The 12768-nt window shown below is 37.6% G+C and overlaps 1 protein-coding gene across 3 annotated transcripts in view; it reads left to right on the forward strand.

Moving 5' to 3' along the window:
• Glrb (glycine receptor beta) overlaps positions 1-12768 on the forward strand; it is a 102884-nt gene that overhangs the window by 34461 nt on the left and 55655 nt on the right. For 2 of the 3 annotated variants that reach the window (XM_029556754.1, XM_008854306.2), the window contains 2 exons: positions 9674-9780; positions 11359-11426. In XM_029556754.1, the coding sequence (XP_029412614.1) occupies positions 9674-9780; positions 11359-11426 (175 nt within the window). Of the gene's footprint in view, positions 1-3560; positions 3602-9673; positions 9781-11358; positions 11427-12768 lie in introns of those variants that run through there. The other variant, XM_008854308.3, reaches the window with a different exon arrangement.

Genomic DNA, 12768 nt, shown 5'->3' on the forward strand with positions numbered 1-12768 from the left:
CATTATTGTTTGTTTATGTGAAAATATACTGCCTGGAACCATTTTTATGTGAAATATTTACATTGCATTTCTACGTTATTAAATGTTAATGTTTAATTGTTATTAATAAGCTAATCTGAGAACAATAAGTCTTTTGCTCTTTAGGCCTTTAATCTGGGCATGATTATTTATATAAAGTATAGAAATCTGTCAGCAGGGGTACCTGAGTCAAATCTCCAGGAATTATGTAAAAATAGCCAGACATGGGATTACATGACCTATAATCCTGACTCCAAGAGAACCCCAGGGATTCATTGACCAGCCACTCTAGTCAGTTAGTGAGTGCTAAGCTTAGTGAGTGTTATGTGACAGTGTTCCTGTGAAGACATGAAAAAATGTCTATTCACACCAGATACGGAAATGATGACAGAACAAAGTGAGGATAGTATCAAAATCCAAATTGGTTGAATCAATGAATTTTATTGGAGTTAAAGGAATATGGGTGAGGGATTACTTAACAGAGGAGAAATGACTCAAAGACAGCTGCATCACCAAAAGCCCAGCCAGCATGGGTGACAGCTCATGGCAGCAGGAAACCTGAGTGCACTACACAACCTGTAGGCAGTTCAACAGGTTGGACAGTGTTTCTTCCAGAAGGGTTCAGGTTGACTTTTCTAGGCAGCTCAGGTTGTCTCTGCCTCTTTTGGGCAACTCAGCTGGTCTGAGAATATTTTAGGCAGCTCAGGGTGCTGAAAGCTCTCAGCATCCTATATGCTCATACATGCTTGAAGAGAGAAGAGCCTAGTGTATCTGCTCAGTTACAGGGAGTTCTTAAAGCCCTTGAGTTGTTTATTCCCTGAGCTTAATGAGCTTCCCTGTAGGATGCAATGTTTCACCTCTCCTTAAAGCATTCTGTGTTTTACTGAGTTTCCCTCCAAGATGGAAGGGTTTATCTTGGAGGAAATTATTATCAACACTGAAAGACACTGCCTCAAAGCAACAACAACAACGAAACATGGAGAGCATTACAGGAAGTCATCAGCATGATCCAGTTCTCATGTGTCCAGTCAATGGTTCTTTCTGGTGCTCTTCAGGCAGTTCTAGAAACATGATCCATGTTAGATAGAGACAGTTTTCAAATCAAACGTCTTGCTCTTCCTTTTGCTCAAGTGCTTCTTGACCATAGGTATAGACATTGTTTGTTCATGTCTCACTGCAGTCTGTCTTTTAGAGAAAAAATTCTCATTCTGCAAATTTGGAGCTTTGTAGGAAAGAGTTAATAGGGATTGAACTGGACAAAAGGTTCTTTGAGATTCTTTAGGTCCTTGACCCATTCCTTCATGTTTCAGTTGATTACTAAATAGTATGAATAATCCTTTTTGGATTAGATGGATTAGAAGAGCTACTGGCATTTAGCCTGATGTTCCTTGTTTGCAGGGAGACACAGAGTATATCTACCTGCTATTGGCTAAATTACCTCCCACATTAAAAGTGACATCTGGTATTTATTGTGAAGAAAAGATTAATCTCTTCTGGAGGGCACGTAATGTCAGCTTAACCTTTCTTTAGAAACATTGCTCCACAATTTTCAGAAAGTATTTCATCTTGAAACTTTGCTGGAAGCTGCTGTTAGTTTTCTTGGTCAGTACTATTACAAAGCAGATGTCATGGAATTAATTAATGTCTTTTTCTTTAGGAAAATATATATTACGTAGTTAGAAACTAGGTAGTCTTTCTTACTCTAAATTTTATTTATTTGCATTGTGTGTATGTGTGTGCATGTGCATATGCCTGCTCACATGCATATGATGTGTCTGAGTGTTCATGGCACAGAACATGTGTGACAGGCAGAGGACACCTTCCACCTTCCACCTTTGTGTGGGTTCTGGGGATCAATCTCCTGTCACCAATCTTGTAAGGCAAGCAGCTTGACTCTGAGCCAGCAGGTTGACACATCCCAGGTCTTACACTGCCAGTTCTTCTACTTAGAGGACTATATCAGTTTGTTTCATTGTCTTGGAGAAGTCTTCCCACATGTCTTTCATTTTACAACTCTGCCTTCCAAAGTGTGAAGTTGGTAAGGGTGGTGTGCGATAATCTCGGAAGCCCTTTCCTTGTACGCAGTGTTTTGATGTTGCAGAAGCACACAGAAGATCAGGGGAAATGGCAACTTCAGGCTCATTATATTTTGAAGTTTCCTAAATATATTAACCACTGGGACTATTGTAATTTCCTGTCCCTAACTTCTGAATTACTTGATGGAATAGGGCACTGATGACTGCCACAATTGCAGTGCTTCTGAGACGAATACTGACTGATTACTAGCCTAGCACTGAAATGAATACTGACTGATTACTAGCCTAATTGTGTGTAGCTCCCTTCCATCTTGGCATGTAGAACAAAGACTAGCCAGGCACATCTACCTTAACATTAAAAAAGATTTATTTTTAATTTTTAATAATGTGTATATATTTTGTGTGTTTGTAAGTATGTGCACATGAGGCCAGAGAGGTGAGATCCACCTGGAGCTGGAGTTACAGGCAGTTGCGAGCCACCCAGGGTGGTGTTAAGAACTAAACTCCAGTACTCTGGAAGAAAAGTATTTCCTCTTAACTCCTGTGCAGTCTTTCCAGCTCCAGCTTTGACTTCGAATGAGCATTTTTTAATATTTTGGATGAAAGGATTTGGAGATCACAAGCAACATGATTTCTCCTATTTCATGAAATTTTGAAGTTTTGAAGCCAGTACCAGTCAAACTGTCAGTGTGATGTTAACAGTTTTTAGGTAGTAAGACTGATTATTGATTTGGTTTGAAGATGTCAGAAATTAATTTTGCCACTAGTTCATCAAAAGCTGCTCTGGTGCATCCAGGGAGCCCAGCTGGTTACACATGGCTTTTCCCATTTCTCCTGCAAGCGGAGATCCAGCCAAGTCTGATGAGCGTGAGCTTTATTGACTGCTGATTGTCCTCCTGACCTTACAAAGTCCCCATAGAAAGGTCATCACTGCAGAGCTTCTAGAGTTGCTTATCAAGGGTTTCTATTAGGTATACAGAACTTTGATATATATGCCTCTTAACAGCTGTGTGATATTCTTCCAACAACTCTGTAACTATATGAGAAAGCTCTCTGAAATGGGTAAAGTCCTCTCCATTAAGTAACTGTGAATTTCTCCTCTCTCCCTCCCCCTTCTTCCCCTTTCCCGTCCCATTCCCCCTTCTCCTCCTTTTCTCCCCCTTCCTCTCCTTTTCTTTTTTCTTTTTGAAACAGGGTCTCTCTGTTACCTCAGCTGGCCTTGATAGCAACAGAGATCTGCCTGCCTCTGCCTTCCAAGTGCTGAGATTAAGGGCATGTGCCACCACACCAGGCCTGAGACTGTTACATCTTTGATGTTCATAAGGTTGTTTTTATTTTTTTTAACTCTGAGTTTCTAGTTTCAGAGTTGCAAGTAACCTCTACATACTCTCTGAACACCTAAAGGATTGCCCACTAATTTTGAGCTTGAGACTGTTTCTACAAATGCATAAAAACAACGTAGATCCAAGTGTACTTGGTTGAGCTGTCCTACTCTGCTTCCTGCATTGTAACCAGAACCTTCAAGGAATGGGGAACCTCACTCAGGGGTAGGGCACGGTATTTCTTTTGTAGGAATGGATGTGAGAGGTGCATTTGTCTGTACCTTCCTCTCCAAGCCCTGAGAGAGAAGCGGGAAAAGAATCCATAATCCAGCCCTAGGAAAGCTAAAGGTGCTCCCTGGCAGTTCAAGGTTGGGGGGATAATCTTGTCACCCACTAGCAGAGGTTGAGACCTGGCAGGCATCAGTAGTATGAAGAGCATCTCAGGGGGATCCATAGTCAACACTGAGAATCACTGGAAAAGTTAATCAAAACCCAGAGTTTTAAATGTAATTTTTACATAATCACTAACACATATGTTTGATTCTTAAATGTATACACAGTAGATAGTAATACATTTGACACATAGCAAATACTCAATAATTGTTTTGGAATAAAGCATAAAGTAAGAAAGTTAGCATCTTGGTGGCTGCTTTTTGTTGTTTTTCTTTAAGGAAGTGCAGCATATTAGTTCATTTTCTTCTATCTAAGCTAGGATACCTGAAGCTAATTTGTTTCTTAGAAGACAAGAATTGTTTAGCTCATAGTTTGGAAGTTGAACGCTCTGGATTGGACAGCCTTATCTGTTTGATCTGTGGCAATAGCCTCTTTTCTGTGGCATAGGGAGACAATCATCATCATTTTGGGAGTGCATGTGAAGGGGAGAGCTCACTTGATGAGACAGGAAGTGACATAGTGCCTTGTTTTGTTTCTGGGATCATCCGGGCCTGGCCATTGGAGCCCTGTTCAGTCATTGGCTCCCATGCCCCTTCTCGGACATTATTTCAGCATTGTGGGTTTAATATTTTTGTGAGCCCTGCCTCATTTTCAGTTGCTGAAGGACCTCTGCCCCCCTTACAGAAGTCTCCCATCACTCTGTCGGAGAACCCCAATTCTTGGAATCCCGATGGATGTCACTGTTGCCACTAATTGCAGTTCTACAGCCTTATTTGATATGAGTTTTTCCTCCATCTTTTTAGCACAGCATTCACAAGCAGAGGCAGCTGTCACTCAACACCACCTCACTCTTATTTCAGACAACATATAATCAAAGCATGTAGAGTTAGAATTCCTTGCTGTAGGAAGTGGGTGATTACATTTGCTTCTGTGAAGGAGGCTTTCCTAACCTGTAGTGTGCAGGTCCAAGACCCCCAGAATCATACTTGTGTATATTGTCTGGGAAGTACATAGCTTTCTTTCATCAGTTTCTTAGTAGTGTCTTACCCAACAAGGAGGAGCAGAATCACTGTAAAGGAAAGAAATGCCACAGCTTGTGATTTCTGTGTACCCTTCTTCCCATACACCTGTGGCTTTGTACTTGCTTTAGGTCATGTCGAGAGCAGCTTCCATGTAAGTGGCTCACACTGACATGTGCCACAGTGCATTCAGGCCTGAGAAATCCCTTGACCATTTTACTGCATTTATAATGCCATGGAAAATAAGGCAATCCTTTGGACTCAGAATACTGTTTTGTGGGAGAAAATGCTCATACATATCTGTTTTTAACTGCTCCGTGAAGGGACAGGTAGCAATAGGAATATTCTGTAGTAAATGGAAAACTGAGCCTCTCCATTTAGGAAGGATTTTCTGGACTTTTCTTTTAGGACTGGAAAGCATTACATCACACCACCATACAGCCTAATGCATTCCTTACATAACTTTACATAGTAGTAATGGATTGGTTCATGTTTCTGCAAGTGAACAAAAGAGGAATGGCTTTTGCTATAAGATGTTTTCTCTAGTCATTTGATCACTTTGCCCGAGTGGGTTCTTGTCTTAAATTAATATCATATTTCTAAGAAATAAATCCTGCTTCATAATGTATTGGAATTGTTGGTAGATTTGTTAACATAAAGTGAAGTAGTCAAATGGCTAAACCAGCACAAAACTGGAAAAGATTCAAAATACGAATACTCAATAATGAAGCCATTAATAGTTGGTCCACATAAAATCACTTAATTTTTCTCCTGCTTCTTTTACATAAATATCACTAACACACACTTGTGAAGTGTAGAGTATTACACACACCCATAGGACAAATACACTGCATTCAAATTGCTTTTGTTTTCAGGAGAAAGTGTGGCAGCACCCATTTGATCCCTCAAAATAAACATTTTTATCAGTAGAGATTATTTTAATATGGTTTCAGTACTGATGATCTAAAATATATGATTACTATTTTTTAATTAGGGGGAAAACTCTGAATTCCTGTATTTGAATATAAACTACATAGGATTTCTTTACACACTAAAATGTCTCTGAATTTCTAACGAAGAAAGTTGAACTACTTACTAATAGGTCAAGTTATAGTGGCACAAATACGAATAAAAATTGGGATTAAAAATATTTAATTTTTTCTTTATGTGCTTCATTTTCAAGTGATTCTACTAAGTGATGTTCAGCTTTGGTTGCTAAAAAACAAGATCTCGTTTTTAATTGTAAGGAAACTTTATTCTATTTATGGTTTAAAGTTTTCCCTAATTGTATAACTGAAAGTCTGAGCAGTTAATGTGAAACCGCTAATGCTGTCGTTTTGATTTTTGACAATGACAATGTCCTCCCACTTTGTCAGGCTTACTACAGAGTGAGAATTCAACTAGGAGTTGGAACCAGGCCCAACATAAATGTATTAATTTATCATTACTACAATTTCTTATTATTACTACCGTTATCATTATGTTCTGGGGCTACTGATGAACTCTCTTACCCCTAGCTCACTCTTCATCACTTTGTTTTTCTCTTTCTCGCTACTAAGAAAACAGCTTGATAGGAGTTAATATCATTTCTGTCTGTTTATCAGATGAAAGACTGAAGTGGACCCAAAGGTCATGTCTTTAATACACATTCCATACTGGAGCACTGATCTGAACCTTCAAGACACATGGAAATGCTGGAATCAATGTGCACTTAATGCCAAGTAGTGCAGGGATCTCCAAGATGTCAGAAGCCACAAGTCCCTTCATACTTGGAGCATCTGTGTTATATCTAGTTGGTTCCCTACACATAGATAATAGGGAAAAGCTACAAAATTATTTTCAAATGATGTATTTATTAGTTGGTGTTAGTTGGAGTACAGTGGGATAATTGAGGCAAAATTTTAGAGAAGAGATGAAGGTTAAGGCAATTTTAAGGACAAGTTAGATTAGTTCAATTAAAATGGGAGTTACACTGTTCAATGAATGGAACTGAGTCTAGACCAGTGTTTAGAGGAAGGAAATATTTGCTATGAGAGTGCTGGGATTAGAGCTTGGTTAGCACAGTTCATAAGTGGAATGAAAACCAGTGTCCAGAAAGTTCTAAACAAGAAAATTAATGTTAATTGTCTTTATGCTCTCTTTTCATTGTGGAAGGAATGTATTTATAAAGGTTTTTGTTTCAAGAAACACAATAATAGCAGTCTTTAAATGACTTAATACAAGTATAGTTCAGAATTAATTCTATTTTCCTTCCTTGAATGAGAAAACCTGGAGCTAGGATTGAACACTAATTTGCATATTAAAATCCAATTCTTCCCCATAGTCTCATTTTCCTTAAAGTGTCTAATCTTTTGATAAGTAATGACAATTGCTCCTTAAGGAGGTTACAACTTTACCTGCAGTCAAATAGAAAATCTCATTAGCAGTGTGCAGATCCCTGAATGTGTGATATTCAAGCTAATAAGGCCAAGAGAAGCAATTTAAAAATCTATGCAACCTCCAGCACCTTTGGGAAATTTAACTAATTGATTATCATTTTTTTGCTTAGTGTTTTGCATTATGGCCATAGCAATTCATAGTCTATTTAGATTTTTTTCATAAAGCTGTGTTTCTGTCATATTCATCTGTAGTGCTTCATTTTATCAGAAGAGTCTGGCTTAGTAGGAGATTTGATTTTGGCACAAAATCAAGCCAGTTACATCAACGTTTGCTTCACATTAATTAATATGACTTGTTACCATATCACTACATAGTAGACTATGCCAGGTGTTCTCTCCTTTTAATCTTTCTGTGATCATTATGGAGCTTTTGTTTTGCTATTGAGTTAAAATGACTGTATGAGTAAAACTTTATGGGTGTTAAAACTAGCAAAAACAATGGAACATTGTCCCTTGGGACCCAAGGAAGTTCCTTTTTAAAAAAGTGCTGTCAAATCACCAAGTTAGTCATGGCTCATTTTTGAGATTATTAAAATAGGAAAATAGATTTCCCTCTTCCCAATAAAGAGCTGATGCCAAATGCATACAGAAAATCTATGGGAGTTTTGTCTTAGAGTTCTGTAGTGCTTCATTTGTTTCACTGATGTGACAATAGACTACTTTTTTTTCTTTTTTAAAATTTTCAAATATTTTTATTATTTCGAAGAGAGGAAATTTTTTAAACTCATTTTTTATTGATTGATTTTTTTGTGTGTTTCATACAGAACATCCCAAACAATCTTATTCATCTTTATACCCGCATGCCAAATGGCACCCTCCCATAACTTCCCTCTGCCCCACACTGGAGCCTATATACTCTGTCATCTCTGTTACTGTCCACTGTGTTATCAGTGCCCCCAGCCATTACCCAGTGATGATGAGTCCATCCACTGAGTCTAGTCAGCCTATCCAGAGTTCCATGTTTCAGGAAGAACAGCTCTTCCTCATCTAGCAGCAATCAGTTGCCAACATTCCTCTAGATAAGATTGGGGTCTGCTGTTCATTTTTCCAGTTCTATGCTGGGTTACTATCTGGGAGTCTCTTGGGATACCCTGGACAGTAACTCAAAGGAAGGTATCTTCTGTCTAGCATTGTTTCTTGTTATATAGGAGATTCAATTTTTAACACATTTTTTCAGAAATAACTTGAAGCAGGTTACATAAAAATATATATTCAATGAAATTTAAGATGGGAAAAGTAGGAATAAAGAAATAAAAGACCAAAGGTTTTGCCAACCTGGGGTCAACTATGGTGGCATAATGAAGGTTTCCATTAGCTCCCCCCCCTCCTCCTCCTCCTCTTCCTCCTCTTCCCCTTCTTCTTCCTCTTCCTCTTCTTCTTTTCTTTTTTAATGCTAACGAGTTTAAGTGGCTTGCTAACAGAGTATACAGTGTGGGTTTATTTACAGAAGAGTGCCCTCCCCGATTTACAACTCTGTCTTAGAAAGTCTACACTCAAATATAGATCCTGTGACTTCCCACAGCTGCATAAAATGGCAAGAGGGGTGCCTTATGGCATTCTTGGCTTGTATATCTTAGCTCCTCCCCACATGCAGCTAAGGTCGACTAATTGGGTGGAAGAGGGGAGTGACTTCCCCCTCAACTCCTTGATGAGGTTGGAAAGGAAGCATGACTACAGCTTGCCGTTAGGGTGGTCTGGCGACACTTCCCATTAACACTCCACCCCTTCCTCTGGTCTTACATTCTTTCTGCCAACCTCTTCTGCAAAAGTCCCTGAGCCTTGGAGGGAGTGATAGGTGTGAGGATGATCTTCCTCTCATTGTGGAAAGGCACTGAACTTTCGGGTCTCTGCATCATCTGTTTTCCATGGGCTATTGGCCCATTTCAGCGAGATTCCATCTAATATAAAAACACAAACAGCAAGAAGACTACTTTTATCAGTTTCCCTCTTGGGTGACAGTTGTGTCATTTAGCAGGGAGAATATTCATTGGTTTTGGGGTGGATATCATTTTATAAATGTCAGCATGATTGTCTTATGAATTCTTGACAGTCTCTGACCACATTAGAGTGTTTTCACATTCTTGGCTTCTATAGAAAATCAGTGGTATTGTTGTTCAAAAGACATCCTTTGCTGTCTTACTGGCTTGCAGAGCTTATTGCTTTCCTTTAAGATAAGTAAGAAATCTACTTAATTTTATTGAGGAAGATATTTGAGAACAATATTTTATGCAGTTAGTAAAATAAAATGCTAAAATTTTTTTTTTGATATTTTATACAAATTCCTCTTGGACTCTGATAGTGGTTGCAACTTTTCATTTCTATTTAGAAATTTTTAAAGCCATATAATTGTCTAAAAATGACAAGTCATTTCTCCCAAAGAAAATCATCTTTTTATGTTTCTTGCCATTTCTTAATTCTTAGCAGCCTCTTTTTCTTCCCCCATCTAGTCAGCAGTCCCCAGAGGACCTTGCACGAGTGCCCCCCAACTCCACCAGCAATATCTTGAACAGGCTGCTGGTCAGTTATGATCCCAGGATACGGCCAAATTTCAAAGGTTTGTTGTCACCCTGCCCCCACAAATCCCTTCATTCTTCATAGTTTAGAAGTTAATTTTACCTCTATAAAGTGAGGCTTGTGTTTTAAAACAATATGATTTCAAATTGACATACAACTCTCTGCAGTATGCTTAGGTTCACAGCACACTAAAATTTTCATGAATAAGAAAAAAATTCAAATATTTTATACAGTTGAAAAAAGTGAAAAAGTGTATCCTATGAATTGAATTGTTAAACTGACCACTGATACAGATTTCCTGAGTATTGTGTGTTCTTTAACTTAGTGATATAAAATTCAGGCTCCTACGTACAGATCTGACTTTCCTTCTTTGTTATAAAATTTATAATTTATAGAACAACCATTTTTTCCCATAGGGAAAACGAACAATTCTGATATGTATATAAATTCCCTCTTTCTTTTGTTATCTCATATTGATTAAAATGCCTTCTTTTGATGAAAAGAGATGCTCATTTGGTTTATAAAAACATGCTAGCTTTATGAATAAATATGTGTTCTACAACAGAGGTTATATTTATTCCCACAAAATAGTACCATTTGTCACACCTTCAAGGAAAAAGCCATACTTGAAAAATTTTATGAACAGATTCTAGGTTTATTATAAACCTTTTTAAAAATCCATTTTTTCTTCATTCTAAAAGTTTATAAGAAAAATGTGCTCTGGAAGACTATAATCATTCTTGTCGGTTAAGGACAGATATTAATGTAGATCAGATTAACATTTTAAGGCTTGATTTTTTTTCTCCCCTTTGCAGGAAAAAAAAAGTCTGCAGCTGCTTCTAGTCAACTGAAGTTATACAGCTATGTTGTAAAAACAGAGGTTTTGTTCATAACCAGAACCTATTCAGTTACTTTCAACAGCAGCCACAGTCTGGGTTGTCACATGCCTACCATGCTTTCATTCACCACCTGTTTTTCATCACACAGTGCTTATGAGGCTAAAGGCTAAATTCACATTTTCCCTTTGATAGGCACAATGAGTTAAAAAAGAGGGAAAAAAAGGAAAGAAAGAAATTTGCAACATTATACCTTTGTTCTTACTCCATGAACTTTCAAATTATTTTTGAACAGGTCAGACAAAAATCTTTATAATGGTTTCACTGTAACTCTGACTAGCTTTGTGTTTTCATGAAATAAAATGAATATATAGCAATTATTGATTAAATTATTGAATACTGTTATACCAATTAATCTAAAAATTGAAATGATTAAAAAGTGGAAAAAATCTATTTTAAAAGTGACATTTTAAAGAGTAACTTAATACATCATTAAATTACACAACAAGCCAGTTAAAATATATTTTCCAGAGCTTATGCAATTTAAAAGAGAAATATTTCTGAATAATGAGTACAATAAATTATAACTCAACTGTTTCTTATTTGTATTATCATTTCTACTTAGAAAACTAAGTTAATAGCAATTGTGAGCATATATTAAGAACAAGGATTTTGCATCTGAATAGGGATTTAAAAGTACAAAAATTAAATATATACATTATATTATGAAAATTCTGACAGATTTTGAAGCTGCTAAATACCTCTTTACTTTTTATTCATAGGCATTCCTGTTGATGTAGTAGTCAATATTTTTATTAACAGCTTTGGATCCATTCAAGAAACAACAATGGTAAGTTCATAACTTGGTATATGTAATTGACAAAATTTCAGTTCAAGGATAGTATAAGTACTATTAAAGCTGAAAAATAAAGTGTACTGTGAAGAACAATGCATGTAGTCTATTATGAAAAATTCCAAATTCCAAGGTTGTGTTAGAAAAGTACTTTCAATACTTAGATAATTTTGCAATTCAAATTTAGTCTTAATGTGGCATTGAAACTTATAGGCCTAGAAGAAAAATCATGTATTTCCTCTGAAAAGCTATAGTTTACCACCTAGAAAAGGATTTATAAAGCTAGATTGTGTGTGTGTGTGTGTGTGTGTGTGTGTGTGTGTGTGTGTGTTGGTATTTGTGCCTGTGAAAATCAGAGGTTAATAGTTGGTATCTTCCTCACTCACTGTCCCCCTTATTTAACTTTTTTATTTAAGAATTTCAAACTTGTATATAATGTGTTTTGATTAAACCCACTCCCCATATATTCCTTTCTTAGTCCCACCACACACACTTTCCCTCCTGACTTCATGTGCTTTTTTAAAAAGAATCCACTATGTCCCTTTATTGCTGCATGTATGTGCATGCGCGTAGGGTCATCTACTTACTGGGGCAGGGACGGTCTCTCCAGCTGTTATCTCTGAAGAAAAAGGACTCTTCCTCCCCAAGCAGCCGTCAATAGCTTCTCAGCTGGGGGTAGGACTTCATGTAACCCTCCCCTTGTCCATGCTGGAATTTTGTCTGGCTTGATCTTGTGCAGGTTTTGTGCATGCATCTCTTGCCAGGTCAGTTGTCAGTGAAGCTCACGGGGGAAGGTGCTCTTGGGATCATACTGATCAACAGTTCAAAAACAGCTAGCCTCTACTTGACACTGGGCTTTTTATTTGATACTCTATGATATCTGAGGAGGCATTGTCAGCGTTACCCACTCCATTTAAGCCCCTTTGACGCATGTAAATGCATGTATTTTAGATGGTGTCTTCAGTAGTGTGTTTTCATATGAGATTTTCAGTGGTCTTCATTATTAGTAGTCCATCCCCATAATTCACTCCTTTACCTTCCCCTCCCGTCAACCCTCTCACTGAGCCTGGAGTGTAATGAATCAGCTAGACTAGCTGGCCAGCAAGTACCTGTGCTTCTCCTGTCTCTACCTCACTAGTTCTGAGATTATAAATATACACTAACATATCTGGCTTTTTATGTGGGTGTTGGAAATCCAAACTGAGTTCCTCTCCTTATTTCTTTGACAAAGACTTTACAGGATGAACCATCTTTCCAGATTCCAGAAGCTGTTTTTAAAAGACCTCTGGTGAGGTATCTCCCTGTCCTAACTAATTGAAACTCTTTAGCAAAGTTTTTT

Source organism: Nannospalax galili, unplaced genomic scaffold (genome assembly GCF_000622305.1).
Source record: "Nannospalax galili isolate Female #2095 unplaced genomic scaffold, S.galili_v1.0 scaffold305, whole genome shotgun sequence".
In the NCBI taxonomy this organism is placed as follows: Eukaryota; Metazoa; Chordata; class Mammalia; order Rodentia; family Spalacidae; genus Nannospalax; species Nannospalax galili.